Source organism: Triticum urartu, chromosome 5A, assembly GCF_056163025.1.
Source record: "Triticum urartu cultivar PI428250 chromosome 5A, HENAU_Tu73, whole genome shotgun sequence".
Lineage (NCBI taxonomy): Eukaryota > Viridiplantae > Streptophyta > Magnoliopsida > Poales > Poaceae > Triticum > Triticum urartu.
Genome location: NC_141877.1, coordinates 80,291,699 through 80,306,660, shown reverse-complemented (window position 1 = coordinate 80,306,660; position 14,962 = coordinate 80,291,699). Strand labels below are relative to the sequence as shown.

General features: G+C 44.7%; 3 protein-coding genes and 1 pseudogene across 3 annotated transcripts; 2 read left to right on the top strand and 2 right to left on the bottom strand.

Annotated features, from left to right (window-relative positions):
* The first annotated feature begins 2,773 nt into the window (after window positions 1-2,773).
* Window positions 2,774-6,263, top strand: LOC125507956 (putative FBD-associated F-box protein At5g22720). Its single transcript, XM_048672500.2, has 3 exons — window positions 2,774-3,855; window positions 3,941-4,084; window positions 5,598-6,263. The coding sequence occupies exons 1-3, from the start codon at window positions 2,827-2,829 to the stop codon at window positions 6,024-6,026; spliced, it is 1,602 nt and encodes a 533-aa protein (XP_048528457.2). The 5' UTR covers window positions 2,774-2,826; the 3' UTR covers window positions 6,027-6,263.
* An 881-nt stretch (window positions 6,264-7,144) lies between these two features.
* Window positions 7,145-9,462, bottom strand: LOC125507957 (large ribosomal subunit protein mL54). Its single transcript, XM_048672501.2, has 2 exons — window positions 9,208-9,462; window positions 7,145-7,867 (listed from the first exon to the last, which is right to left on the bottom strand). Exon 2 carries the CDS (start codon window positions 7,846-7,848, stop codon window positions 7,459-7,461), a length of 390 nt encoding a protein of 129 aa, XP_048528458.2. The 5' UTR covers window positions 7,849-7,867; window positions 9,208-9,462; the 3' UTR covers window positions 7,145-7,458.
* Window positions 9,463-11,357: 1,895 nt separating this feature from the next.
* Window positions 11,358-12,814, top strand: LOC125555677 (senescence-specific cysteine protease SAG39-like). The gene is made up of 3 exons (XM_087525562.1): window positions 11,358-11,691; window positions 11,897-12,044; window positions 12,125-12,814. The coding sequence occupies exons 1-3, from the start codon at window positions 11,389-11,391 to the stop codon at window positions 12,703-12,705; spliced, it is 1,032 nt and encodes a 343-aa protein (XP_087381688.1). The 5' UTR covers window positions 11,358-11,388; the 3' UTR covers window positions 12,706-12,814.
* A 591-nt stretch (window positions 12,815-13,405) lies between these two features.
* Window positions 13,406-14,202, bottom strand: LOC147970357 (UDP-glycosyltransferase 79 pseudogene; annotated as a pseudogene).
* Between the last annotated feature and the right edge of the window lie 760 nt (window positions 14,203-14,962).

Below are 14,962 nucleotides of genomic sequence, written 5' to 3'. Positions count from 1 at the left end.
TTCCATTGCTGGTTGTGATTTGGTGATGATATATTCATATATTGCTCATCTGCATCAGTTGATCAACTGCAAACCTTAATGTCTCTTTTTAGGCCTTCTCTAGCTATAGTGAAAAACCCCTTGTTCTGGATGCTTATTTCTGAAGACATAATGCGCGACGTGTGAAGAGCAGTTTGCAATAAGAGTAATGCCATAGTTGTTGCAATTTGATTTGCCATGTTGCATTCGAATTTATGGCGATTATTGCCGGCCAAGTTCTAAAAGTTGTTAAATTTTTGGATTTTTTACTTTGTTTCGAAAGTTTATTTGAATCTTGTTTTTTTCCTTAGAAAATAACGCCTCATTGTCAACTGTTATTCTTTTTTTTTAGCATCAGTATAGACATAAGCGTTCATACCGTAGGCGCCTCGTCGTCAACGGGCGCATCGCCGGAAATCCTGAAATAAATCCAGAAATAATGCGAGCACCAAGATTTGAACCCTGATGGGTTGAAGATACCACTGTCCACCTAACCAACTCAACCACAGGTTGATTCGCGCCAACTGTTATACTTGGGCATCATAAAACCATACAGAGAATGAGTGAAGTGATGCGAGAGTCGCATGATGTCTTCTAACCTGTAGATTCGGTCCATAGTCAAGTGAAATACAAATAACTGAAAATTAAGAGAAACGAGACTTGGCTCAAGGAGTGCTAAATATTTTCAGATCATAGAAATAAGAGGGAAAATGGCGAACACAAATGAGAAAAAATACAAAACATAAAAGAAAAAAAGAAAACACATGTTGACATCACCTGACTTAGAATTATCAAAGTAGGCAGAGTTAGAGCGATCACTTGATTTTTCAGATCGTGTGCTTGCAGTGGACTGAGATCATAAAGTCAGGACGCCGCTAACTGCCACACGTGTGGCATATACGACATGCGCCCACACACCGTGTGTGGTGTGAGTAGGAGGCAGCCCACACGGGCTGTGTGTGGGCGGACATTGGAATTACCCATACGTGTGGGCGCGGCTACTTCGTGTCACACGCCCAACAAGTACTATTCATCTTCACCTTGTGCGTGTGGCACGAAGCAAAAAAAATGCCCACACGTCCTGACGCAGCTACGTTAGGTACCCCGCGGGATGACTATTTAGTTGCCATCCTGGTTGGCAGATGTAGTTATCCGGGATGGCAAGTGTAGTTGTAAAAGCATGGCAACTTTATCTGTTTTGGTTAATTATAGTTGCCATGTCTAATTTATGGTAGTTGCCGCGTGTAATCAAACCGTAGTTGCCGTGTGTGATTAACTACTTGCCACATATGGTCAAAACAGTAGTTGCCATGTGTGTTTACCTAGCTGCCACGTGTGGTCCAACCATAGTTGACATGTATTGTTAATCACAGTTGCCATGTGTGTTTATCTGGTTGCCACGTACGCGCAACTGCAGTTGCCGTGTAGCAAAGAATCACAGTTGCCATGTGTGTGTACCGAGTTGCCACGTTCGCGTAACTGCAGTTGCCGTGTAGCAGAGAATCACAGTTGCTCTGTGTGTGTACCGAGTTGCCACGTTCGCGTAACTGCAGTTGCCGTCCACAACATATGAGTGTCATGTGGGCGAAAAGCAGTTCGCCCACACGCGCATGACCTAGGTGGTGGCTGTGTGGGCAGAAACTAGTTCGTCCACACAACGCAGCTGGCAAACAGCGTGGTGCGGGCGTGTGGGCAAACTTTCCAACGCCCACACAGCAGCCCCATCCTATGTGGCACAAAAAATCAACCTTTTTGTGCCAACATTTGTGCAAAAGGCACTGGACGACGATCCAGACGTGTGGGCGAGTTGGGGAACGTCCACATGTGTGGGCGTTAGACTTTTTGTAAAGTTAAGTCATCTATTTTAGAACAGAGGGAGTAGGACCATAGTTAGAGTGTGACCCCCACCCCCAACATAATTTTAATACAGGTTAGAAAGACACAATGCCACTCTCAAAAATGGTGGGCGTTATTTTTAGAGGAAATGAAATTCAAATGAAACTATAGAAATCAAATAAAAATTTAAGAATTTAAGAACTTTCAGTAGTCCTATATCCCTTAGATATTACACGAAGATCCATGCAGATTTTAAATAAATTTTGCGCGGATCTCCGCATAAAGTTAGACAGATTTTGCATTGACTTAAGTTGACTAAGATTTAGCAAAATCGAAATGATACTTAGCTCAAGTAGTGCTAAAAAGTTTCAAATCATAAAAATAAGAGAAAATGACAGAAATAAATGAGAAAAAAGATGCTGGCGTCACTGGACTTAGACTCAACTAAGTCTAAGTCGATTGAGATCTAGGCCTGAGTTCAAGGTAATCCACAACCATAACATTAATGTAGGTTAGAATATACGGTGTGATTTGCAAACTAGAAATTAGGCATTTTTTTAGAGGACAGAAAATTCAAATGAAACTATAGAAATGAAGTAACTTTTTTTTTCATTTAGCAGCTTTTAGTAGTACTATATATAGATGAAATCTACATGGATCTGTGTGTAAACTCTGTCTTTTTTCAGATCATAAAATAATGTTTAAAGTACACAATCCTAATTCTTTTGGATTTTAGTGATATTAATAAGAGAGTTGAACAGAACAAATACTACTAAGTTTTTTAGGGGAGAAAACAAATACTAAGTTTTTTTAGGGTTAAACAAATACTAAGTGAGCAGCCATGGGCCCAGAATTTGGCCCAACTAAACGAACCAAGCGCTATATACAGTCACAGCCTAGTCTCCACTACACTAGTCGCTCGCCTCCGCTCGGAAACCCCACAAATCAGCGGGAAAACCCTCGCCGCCGACCATGGCCGGCCGTACGCCGTTCACCAACGTCGACCCGGAGACGGCGGCCTACTTGCGGCGCCTGGGCATCGACCCCCACGAGCTGGACCGAGCCACAGAGCAGCTGCTTACCTACATCTGCGTCGAGCTCCTCCCCGCCCCGCCCGTCTCCGACGCGCCCCCGCGCAGCATCTTCTCCCGCCTCCTCATCACGGAGGCCGCGCACGAACCCGCCCTCCCCGCCAGCGCCGACCTCATCAGCGTCCTCCCCGACACCCTCCTCCGCAACATCGTCTCCCGCCTCCCCATCGCGGACGCCGCGCGCACCGCCGTCCTAGCCTCGCGCTGGCGCCGGGTCTGGCTCTCCACGGAGCCCGTCCTCATCGACGCCTTCCTCCGGCCCAGCTCGTCGTCCGTCACGGCCGCCGTCTCGGGCATCCTCGAGTCGCACCCCGGGCCCTTCCGCCGCGTCCACCTAACCTGCAGCCACATGAGCGCGCACCAGGCCCAGCTCGCGCGCTGGCTCCAGCTCCTCGCCGCCAAGGGCGTCCACGACCTCGTCCTCGTCAGTCGACCGTGGCCGTGCGATGTGCCCCTCCCTGACGCGCTGTTCAGCATCAGCTCCGTCGTCCGCCTCTACATCGGCCTCTGGAAGCTCCCGGACACGACCGGCCTGCGTGGCGCTGGCGCCTCCTTCCCCCACCTCCGCGAGCTCGGCATCTGCACCGTCGCGATGGGGGAGGGCGACGTCGACTCCATGGTCGCCAGCAGCCCCGTCCTGGAGATCCTGAGCATCCAGGGAAGCCACAAGGGGCTGCGCCTCCGCATCGTGAGCCAGAGCCTACGGTGCGTGCAAATCTGCAGCTCTGTTGTGGAGAACGTCACGGTGGTGAAGGCTCCACGCCTCGAGCGGCTCATCCTGCAGGGAGGCCGGCACGCTGCTAGTGGCCTGTGTACCGTGGTCAGCATTCTTGATGCCCCCAAGCTACATTCGTTTGGATTCTTGGAGCCAGGCAATCATGTCCTGGGGATCGGAGACACCGTCATAATGGTGAGTATCCATTTGTGCAGTTGTCACTGTGGGAGGTCCATGAGTTAAATGTGCCATCTTTGTTCTTAAATTGGGTGAATTTCAGGCTGGGATAAAGGAGAGTGCGGCCACCACTGTCGCAAGCGTTAAGATCCTGAGCTTAAATGTGCGTTTTGGAGTCCCCAATGAGGCAAGGATGGTGCCCATGTTTCTTAAATGCTTTCCCAATGTCGTGCGACTGCATATCATGGTAATTTCCACTAATTCAAGTTTTAATTTTACATGTTATTACTCCCACTAGTGTCAAAAACGCTCTTATATTGTGGGACGGAGGGAGTGCTTGTAAATGGTGTGTGTTCTGATTGAATGCATAGGCCTTTCAAGTCATTTATTCATCACAGTCAGTCAGTCAGCTCTTTATGGTGAATGCTGATAATTATGCAGTTCTACCACATGTTAAGGTGCCATTCATCGTCAGTGATCATGTCTTCTTTATATGTTGACTAGAGTACACAACTATAATTCCAGGGATTGCATGCTCATCTGCTTATGCTATGACATTTGGTAATAATTTTTTTTTCTGGTGGCACAGTTTTTGTTTCTATTGCTTTGTTTCTTGAATTCTGGCATGTCCAGATCTTTTTCTGGAACACAGCATCTAAATGTTCGTTTTCTTATTTCACACTGGTGCATTTGAGCTGTTGCAAGCTAGTAGCAACATAGCAATCCTGCTATGCTTATTTCACACTGATGACAGATACATATGGTAATCTTGCACATTGCTGTCTACAGTTTCTTAGTGGTCTGTATGATATAACATAATACCAAAGTTTTAAATCGCGGGCAATTCCATTTCGCGGCAGCTTGTCCGAAATGCTACAGCCGCTATTGCGGGCAATAGCGGCCGCTAAGCCATTTAGTGGCAGCTAGTACATGGACATTTTTAGCAGGAAAACAGGGTGTTTTCAGCAGGAAAACAGAGGATTGCAGTATATACTTAGACATAAACTGAAACAAGCATCACCAATTAAAAGTTACAAACAAGCATCACTAGTTCACAAACAAGGGAACCAAGAGCCTGCCATGTTCTGGATCCCAATGAAAATTTAAATGCAACCGCGGGCCTCGCGGCAGATCGCGTAATTTTGGCCATAGCGTTGCGGGAAGCATCCCAGGCAGCGATTGCGCCGCAATAGCTGCACTTTCATGGGCGATTTTAATCTTTGCATAATACGTACTAGTTTGCATCAGCTCAGGAATGTATCTCCGATTTTTTAATATTGAAAGATTGCAGCCTCATTTCTTTTTTCTTTTCAGTTTGTCTAATTCACATCTAGATGTTTTTTAAGGATGTCACATCTAACCTCCCACAAGTATATAATGCATCAACAAGAAACAAAAAAAACTAGGACAAAAAAAATAGACCACAAACAGAGTGAAAATCAGTTTAGATGTGACATAACTATGTCACATCTAGATGTGTCCTAGACAGACCCATTCCCTCTAGATATTGCATGTAATACTTGTTCCTTCATGCGGCAGATTTTATCACTTGTAGATTATTTGTTCTGATTGATTTGCATAGACCTGTCAAGTCAATTACCATCAGAGCTCTTCACTTTCTATATTTTCTTCTGTTGTGGAAAGTGAATCCTGTATGTAGTTATTCAAGCAACACATGTTAAGGCTTTCTTCATTCACCAAATGTGCGCACCTCCCTCGGTTGCTCTCCAACTATTGACTGATTTGATCTCCCTTTGCAGTCCAGAAAATGTAATCGGTCCGCTGGTAAGCTCAGCCTCAATTTCCAGGAGGGTCCTACTGAAAGTGCTATGTTGCACATCAAAGAGATGCATTTCCGTGAATTCCGAGGGGAACAAGGCGAGGTTGCCTTCCTCAAGTCGATCTTCCCAAAGGTGCTGGAGACTGCGGTGATTATAATGGCAAACCCAAGCTTCACTCCATTTTCAGTAGCCGTGGCGTTCTCCAAACTGAAGGAGGCTTCTGAGGTCATAAGGTGCTGCCAAGTGCTGCTTCTTAAGAGTACAGGGCCCGAAGGAGGCAAAGCATGGAGTTTTAAAGAAGGAAGTGATTTTTCATGCGAGGACCCTTTTTCAACAGTGGAGAGCAGCGTATTCACTCCGGAGCAGTCGAAGTTTATTGGATTTGATGAAAGTAGGAAACAGGCATGACATCTGCTTCAAAATGCCTGTGAGGAGTGGAAGATTTTTGGATGTGCTGAACTATGAATCATCCATGGTATCTGCTTCTTTTGGTAGCCGCCCCTGACTTTGGTGGCCTTACATCGCAAACTTTGCGTTAAATTTGTGGTCTGATTGATATCTGGTGGGAAACAGAAATACTATGAACTGGTATTTTGCTTGCTGTGTAATCTGTGCTATCAGTTTCCCTAAGTTTGCTCCTTCAAATGTTTGTTCCATCTGGCAGCATGTCACATTGCTTGCAGATTTGCATCTTCCCTTCCTGATTGATCTGAAAATTTTAGTTACCGTCAGAGCACTCCATGGTCTTTGGCATGCACTGTAGTGATCACATATAATATCTTTGAATTGCATGACCGGATATCCTTGACCAACAATGGCTTAGAACACCACCCCCTTGCCAATTTTTTTCAGGCCTTTCACATATCTGAAAGAGCCTTTGTTGCTTTGCATGTAACTATCATCCAATTTATGGGTTGCATACTCGCGTGCTTATCTCTTTTAGCTTGTAGCATTAGGTCTGATGCATGATATTATAATGCCATATCGTTTGATCTATAAATTTACATTGCATTGCTAGTTGTGTGTTCAGATTTTATTTGTACTGTTCTATTTGACCATTTGGAATATTTTCTTCATGTATAACCTCGGTAGTACTTAGTAGAGTTTGTTGTTCTGATAGAGTTTGAGTAGAATGAACTGCATGTATGACCTCGGTAAAACTTGATGCCATTTCGCATTGGCACAAACCTGTGATAAAAGCCGGTGCAACTGAAACCTGTGATAAAAGCCGGTGCAACCGTTTCCCACAAACAAGATGGTGTCATCAGCATACTACACAAAAGTGGAGTAATTCTCAACTGGCTGTCACGGCTCACATTTGGCAAACCGTTCACATGTTTAAGACCTACATGGTTGACTGAAATCTGTTGCCTCACTTTCTAATTGGGAATGTTAAAAATCTAAGTTAGCAAGCATAACAAATCCTTGCTGGTTTAATGCATGGAAGTATTGATCTGTCAGTTCACGCACCGCGCTTGTGAAATGTCGGTGATAATTCACTGGGACAAGGAGGGGACAAGCATAAATAATTTACCAACCGTTTCAAATTTCAAAGCTGTACCAATAATAGGTACCATCACAAGGACCCCCCTGTGCTATATCTTTTACTTCAAAGCATGAAACTTACATCTTACCGCGAAACGCAAACAAGCAGGAGCATGGGAAACTTGCTATAGCATTTGCTGCAAGATACACAAGTTAAATCTTCACAAGAACATGACAAACAATATGCTGGTCACATAGGCTACATTCTACTGTGAGCTTGACTTCAATGCTACATTATTACCAAAATCAACTACTCCAGATAAGAAGACACTATGATGAGATGAGATTGTCCTGATCAGTTCTTAGCTGTGAGAGCATTGTTCTCCTTGATCCGAGTCCGGTTGTCCAGCTTGACGAAACGCTTCTGGTCTTCATAGGGCAGCGTCTTGGCATCTTTCCTCCGAAGCTCGCTCAGCACCAGATACTTGTCGATCATGTGCCACAGCCAGCCAGGGTACTCAGAGTCTGGTTGGATATTCGGGTCAGAACCCTCCTTCAGGATATTCACCCCAAACACACTTGTGCTCTTCATTTCTTTGCTGGGCACAGGTTTAGCATCAGCCGCGCCACCTTTTCCGTCCTTCTTTCCCTTGGCCACAACGGCAAAGCCTCTTGTCCCAACCAATTGAGTTGCGTCTCTTGGAATAACTCCACTCTTCAATACTCGTGTCCAGGACACTGCCATTCCTGGGTCGATATTTTAGCTGCACACATCAATCATCACAACTAAGAAGTGTTAACTCTGCTGAAAAAAGAATCAAGTGTCTACTGATATAACATTAGAAAACCACCAGTGCTGACAGAAAAAAGAAGGTTCAAAATCCGCAACGAATCAAGGCATTTGAACAGAAGGTCGTATAATTAGTACATAGATGTACAAGGAGTATGCTGACTCTGGAATATCAGATCTGGGGCCATGTTATGCAGCCTGCTTCTGCCACAAGGTCTTTATTTATATACTGTAATATGGGGAACTAAAGCTCGAAAGCTAACATGTTTCATTTAAGACTTGTAATTGCTTTCAAGATGTTTACTGCAATTCATTTCCAAATTCTTATGTTGTTCAACTGAATACATGAATTACACATGGTTAAAGATGATAATCAGATATAACCATCATCTAAAGGTTCTTGCAAAAGTAAAAACAAATAAAACAACATTTAGACCGGATCAGACCAAAGTCCTGAAGAACATCAACGCTATTTCCAGCATCAAGCCCCAACCAAAGCAAAATCTGAACTATAATAATCCCCGATTCCCCGCGTAAGGCCATAGTGCATGATTGGCAGTATGGCATCATTCACAAGATGTCAGGCAATGAACACCACAATATGATTAGCAAATTTGTCTAGGAGTTTAGCAAAACCATGAGAAAGGTGCAGACCAGAAACACCGGTCTGTTTCTTGTTGAAGCAAAATCAATTGGAACATCAGACACACCTTCCAGCATCAAGCATTAGCCGACCCAAAATCAGAACTGCATCCGCCTTTCGACCATTTATTTATTATGCACAATTCACAATAAGCTATATGCGGCACTACATGGTTAGCAAATTTAATTCACCGTTAAACCATGGGAGGGCTGCACCTGATAAGGGTTTTAGTCTCCTAAAAACTCATATATCACAGGATGAACAACTTTGGCAGGGGCGGCTGCAGATTTTTTTCCCACCTAGAGCAGTAGTTAGTCCAATCCTACGTGTAATGTAGATGTTAAAAATGCTAAACCCATAATTGTTTTTGGTCCAATAGATGGACCAACCACAAAGAAGCACAGTACAATCTGTGCCAACATTATACCAAGAGATGTACAATATATCTGAAATTACTAGTGTCAGCAAAATTACAACAGAGAAGTACAACCTGAAATTAGAATGTCGGAAATTAGTCATCTCTCTAACTACCACAAGAGAAAGGAACGAGGATAATACTGTAGTAGTATTTGGTTTCAGAGAAATATGCAGTCTGAAATCGCCATTTCTGAAATTACTCATCTTTGCAGAAGAGAAAAGAGAGAGGGAGAGAAGCCTAGGCTGCTGAGTACCTTGGGTGGTGGCGGTCGGTAGAGTTGAAGATGGGGAGGAGCCGGCGGCGGTCGGTGGTGGCAGGAGGTCGGAGGGGAGGAGACTGCGGCGGGCGGCGGGGAAGTTCGGCGACGAACCCGGGGAGGGAAGGGGTGTGACGCCGGCTGCGGCGACGCGTGGGATCTAGGCGGCGGCGATGGAGGCAGCCCAAGATTCGAGGACCCTTTTCCAGCGAGTGCAGTTGACCAGCAGAGCTGTATCATTTCATTTCATCTGATTGTGAATTTGACTAGACTATATAGCAATTCAAAGCATGGTTAATAATATAGCCAACAGTCGATTATAAAGAGTTATCATGTTATTTATTTCCAACCTCATAGTCGTCATGTACAATAATAAAATTTAAATACTTATTAGTAGTTGATCCATCTTACAATCTCACAAAGCGTTTTGGGGCTTATGTTGCAGCCGGCTACTAATCAAGAGTCTTCTTCTCTTCCTTTTCTTTTAATTAAAAAAAGATAGTATAATATTCTAGTGCTTATAGCATGCTTATGTCATTTTATTGTACTTGGTCTTAGGGCATCTCCCACGTCGAGTCGCTCGGAACCATTTGACTATGACTGTTTTGCCATCATCGATCCATCAACCGATCCAGACGTGTTTTTCTAGACAATCTAGCGAGGGAGTCTGGGCGTATAAATTGCTGCCACGTACACCTTTGACTAATCTGGCCCACCAAAAAACTCTTTCCCACGCCTGCACGTTTTCCCGCCCGAAGTCAGCTGCCCACAATGTCGGCCTATATCACACGCGACACTGAAGTTGGCATTGAAGTGGCTTGCCGCCCGTTGCTCGTTCATTGCGCATACCTTCTCTCTGCGTTGAAACAACATCAGTCTACCCACCTACCTTCATTAATCCGCGCATGTGCCGAGGAACATACTCCAGCACAATAAGTTCCAGGAAGGTCACCGCCATGACGTCTCTAGGTTACACAGCCAGTGCAGTTTCTCAACTAAGCCGTATCATTTTAGTTCAGGCCTGCCGTGCAAAACTTACTTTTGAACAGGTTTCCCGCAAATATGATTGACATTGTGAATCTTACTAGACTTAGTAGACTATATATAGCAGACAACGAAAATGCCGAATGGAGGTCGGCCTCCATGGAGGCTGAATTTAAGATGACCAAGATTGTATGTTTCAGATTTTTTTTTTAAATACACATATACTTATAGACATTAATGTACAAGTGTGTAAATTTTCAAGATAAAATATGTTAAAATGAGTGTTGCAAAAAAATTATGCGCCTTTTTATTATATGCACCATTCATCCTTATAATCCATGATTTTGTTTTTATTTGTACAGCTTGCATTTCAAGGTATTTCACCCAAAAGTAATACACACATACACATTATATCCTTGTATACATACTTGTACAATTTTTTTTGAAACTGATAAGTTTGAATTTTATTATTTTTCAGAAAATTCGGCCTCCATGGAGGCCAAGGTCCAAAACGCCCTACTCTTCTTACAAATATATTGTCACATGTGGTACGCTTAGCATACAACATTTGGCTAGAAAACACTGGCCATGCACAAAGTTTGGATGCCATTTCTTTGATCCGTGATTTCACATTTCATTGCAGGCCTCGCACAAAGTGCTATGGATGTCTGTTTTTTTCTTCTTCTTTTTCATTTCCTGTTTTGGCTTGGAAGGATCCATTACTTTGCATATATTATGTGGGTGTGATGAGGACGGTCTTGAATTCCTGTTTTGCTTCTTCCGTACCTTCTATAACTAAGTGCATTCTTTTTCTTATTGGTACACAATGCTTAATTAATCAGTATTTATTTTACAGGTCGTGTACAGCTAATTAGTTAATCGACATCTTGTTCAACGATGTAACAAGATGTTCAACATTCTTCAGTCGAATAATATTAACTAGTGTTGTTCTCACCAAGCCAGCTCGCCCCCAAAGCAATTCCGTGCATTTGTTTAACAAAAGATTAGAACTAATCTTCCGTTCGCCCTCTCACGGCACGCAGCAATCACTGCCCCAGAATCAAATTAAGCAGTTCACTGCACACCAACCATCTCATGTCATATCTATATATAATCCTCATTACACCCACATGTATCATCACACAAACAAGATCCAGCACAACTTTCTCCATCAATCTTCCACCCCTACCAGCCATGGCTAGTTATTACTGGGTAGTTCTCATTTTGGCGTGCACCTGCTCGCTCAGTGGCGCATTGGCGGCCCGCGACCTTGTCGACGATGCGTCCATGGCCGCGAGGCACGAGCAGTGGATGGGCAAGTATGGCCGCGTGTACAGTGACGCCGCCGAGAAAGCAAGGCGGCTGGAGGCTTTCAAGGCCAACGTTGCTTTCAACGAGTCCACGAACGCCGGGAACAACAAGTTCTGGCTGGAGGCCAACCAGTTTGCCGATATCACCGAGGACGAGTTCAGGGCTACCCACACCGGATACAAGCCAGTTGCTGTGACTAAGGGCCAGTTCTTTCGATGGCTTCTAGAATAAGCTGCAATAAACTGCCCCCTACCTAGCTTATTCTAGAAGCTGAACCAAACTTATTTTTTTTTAAATCCTAGTAGTTAAAACTTGACTAGTAGGCTTTTAAAAAGAAAATTTTGGTTGAGCTTCTAGAATAAGCTGGATAGGGGGCAGCTTATTCTGAAAGCCCAAAAAAGCTAGCAAAAGAACTGGCCCTAACAAGGGCCGGAGCACCGGGTTCAGGTACACGAACGCAAGCCTCGACGACCTCCCGGCCTCCCTCGACTGGAGGACCAATGGCGCCGTCACTCCCATCAAAGACCAAGGCCAATGCGGTAAGCAACACGGACCCAATACATTGCGTACGTGATGAAACAATGGACTGGAGTATGCTGACTCGTTTGTGACATTTCAGGGTGTTGCTGGGCGTTCTCCACGGTGGCCTCCATGGAGGGCATCGTGAAGCTGAGCATGGGCAAGCTGGTCTCCCTCTCGGAGCAGGAGCTGGTGGACTGCGACGACACAGACAAGGGCTGCGAGGGCGGGCTCATGGACAACGCCTTCGAGTTCGTCGTCAAAAACAGCGGCCTCGCCACCGAGGCCGACTACCCCTACACCGGTGCAGACGGCAGCACCTGTGACTCCAGCACGGCCGCGGCGACCATCACGGGGCATGAGGATGTGCTGGCCAACGACGAGGCGTCGCTACTTAAGGCGGTGGCGGCGCAGCCTGTGTCCCTGGCCGTCGACGGCGGGGACAACCTCTTCCGGTTCTACAAGGGCGGCGTGCTCTCCGGCGCGTGCGGCACGCAGCTCGACCACGACATCGCGGCCGTCGGGTACGGCGTGGCCGGGGACGGAACCAAGTTCTGGGTGATGAAGAACTCGTGGGGTGCGGGGTGGGGCGAGGATGGCTTTATCAGGATGGAGAGGGACGTCGCCGACAAGCAGGGCCTCTGCGGGCTCGCCATGCTGCCTTCCTACCCCACGGCGTAGCCAACTGCTTCATTCCTATCCTACTAGCTTGTAAATCGATCCACCTTTGAAGCGTTTGTGGTGTATATATATGGATGCAATAATGCTAAACATACAAGGAGTTACACACAATTACACACCGACTAGGATTTATTTTCATATACTAACCAATCACAAACTTGCCCCCCCCCCTTCCTGATTTTCAGGGAGGTGGGCCGCCTCCCCATCTATTGACCAATCAAATTAACCCTCTTTGTAAAAGCTTGTAACTCGTTTAGCATTACTCATATGAATGTGTACAACCTGCATTATTCTTCTACCACCCTTTTCGAAAAATGATTCTTCAATCAGAAATCTACTATTCACACACCTCTGGTCCTCACATGAGTATTAGTGTACTTACCATAGTCGGATATCTTATTTCTGCAGTAGTAAGCAGCAGTTATTCGAAACCACTCGGTTTTACAATAAAAGAGACTCAAATGTTCAGTGTAGCTTGGCAACTTAACATTGTCTCTCTAATAAAAAAAGGGTCTTAATTTGATATACTCCCTTCGTCACTAAATACATGGCGTATAAACCGAGTCAAAAAGTCAACGCTTTCTAAGTTTGAAAAACCGTATATACAAATATGTGAAGGTAAACAATACCAAATCTTTTTGCAAAAAAATACCAAATCAATATAAATATACTTACCATTAGATATATTTTTATAGTGTATTCATTTAATATTATTGTTGGTGCTATTCTTATATATTTGGTCAAACTTAGGAAGCATTGAATTTTTGACTAAATTTATACGCCATATATTTGGGGATAGAGGGATCAATTTGGCTGCAAAATCTGTAATGTTCTTGTGAGAGTTCCCTCCTTCCTGCATTGCCTCTTTGGCCTTCAACATCCCCTTAGAAGCATTCCTTTGTACTCCTCGACACCCATCACTTCTTTGATGCACCTCTTCACCTCTTCACCTCTTCCCTTCTCACCAGGCACTTCTCATCTTGACGTGCACACAAGCCGAGCCCCCGCGCACTCTCTACATACTTTGCAGTGGTCGGTTGGTCCGTCCATTGCCCTATTGCGATCATAGGTATACCGGTGGCAATTGCTTCAGTGGTCAAATTCCATCCACAATGCATCACGAAACAACATGCATCACAACGGTTGCAAGCTTAAATTTTATTAATCGACAAATTCCACTAGCAATTATCAACCTTGTGAGCCAGTACTTCTAGCAGAGGGCAAAAAGGAACAATTAGGCCTTTATGTTGTGTTTGTCATGGAGTTCTTGGGGCAACTGTGTCTACCTCTTGGGACCTCAACACCCAATGAAAGGTTGCCAAAGTTGCAAACTCCATAGCCTAGCTCCTCTAGTTGTGTCATGTCGAGGTTGGCGACTGTGCCGTAGGATGCAAGGAGCACAGCGCAAGTAGTTTGCTTGTTGTGGTTGGCAACTCTGTCGTAGGATGCCAATTCTGGCCATAAGAGAAATGACGATGATGTGCTCAATACATGCATTGTGCATAGCTGGTAAAAAGCATAGTCTTCTTGAGAAATGAGAGAGAGAGAGAGCCCGGTTGAAAGCCGGACTCATCTGTATGTTGCAAATGGTTTCTCTATTGCTACTAGGCAAGGACGAAAAAATGACACGTAAATTTGTGCAAGGACCAAAAAGAGGTTTGTTTCTTCATTCATAAGGTTTAACCACACATGCCGAGCTAGATTTTTTAAAAAAACTTTAAAAATACAGAGATAATGTAGGAAGAAGAAAAAAGGAGTGTGATACAAGGCTTTAAAAAAGCGGGCGATGTGTCCCATGTCTTCCCTGCCACACGTCTGTGCCTCCGTGCTGTTGACCAACTCTTCCTTGTCTAATCCAAGGTTGGTAAATACTGCCAGCTATACTGCATAGGCTATGCTAGACGCATTTGAGAAGCGGAGCCCCTAACAAGGCTAAAGTCGTAGTGTGACAGCTTTCTGCTGCCGAGATGTACTTCCTGGTGGGCCTTTTATAGTGCTGAAGAGACACTAGGTTTCGGTGGTTGCGTGTACGGGTGACCAAAGATAACACACTCCTTTTATAAAGTTATGCTCCCCAATCTCCCATGGAATTTTAAGTGCAAAATTATGTACTCGAGGTATGTTGTATGCTACTCTCTCCATTTCAAAATATAGTGTGCCCGTGCTTCCCGAGGTCCAACTTTGACCATAAATTTAACCAACAAGACCAACTGCGGCGGGAGAAAAATTATATAATTGAAAACTTCTTTTGAATACG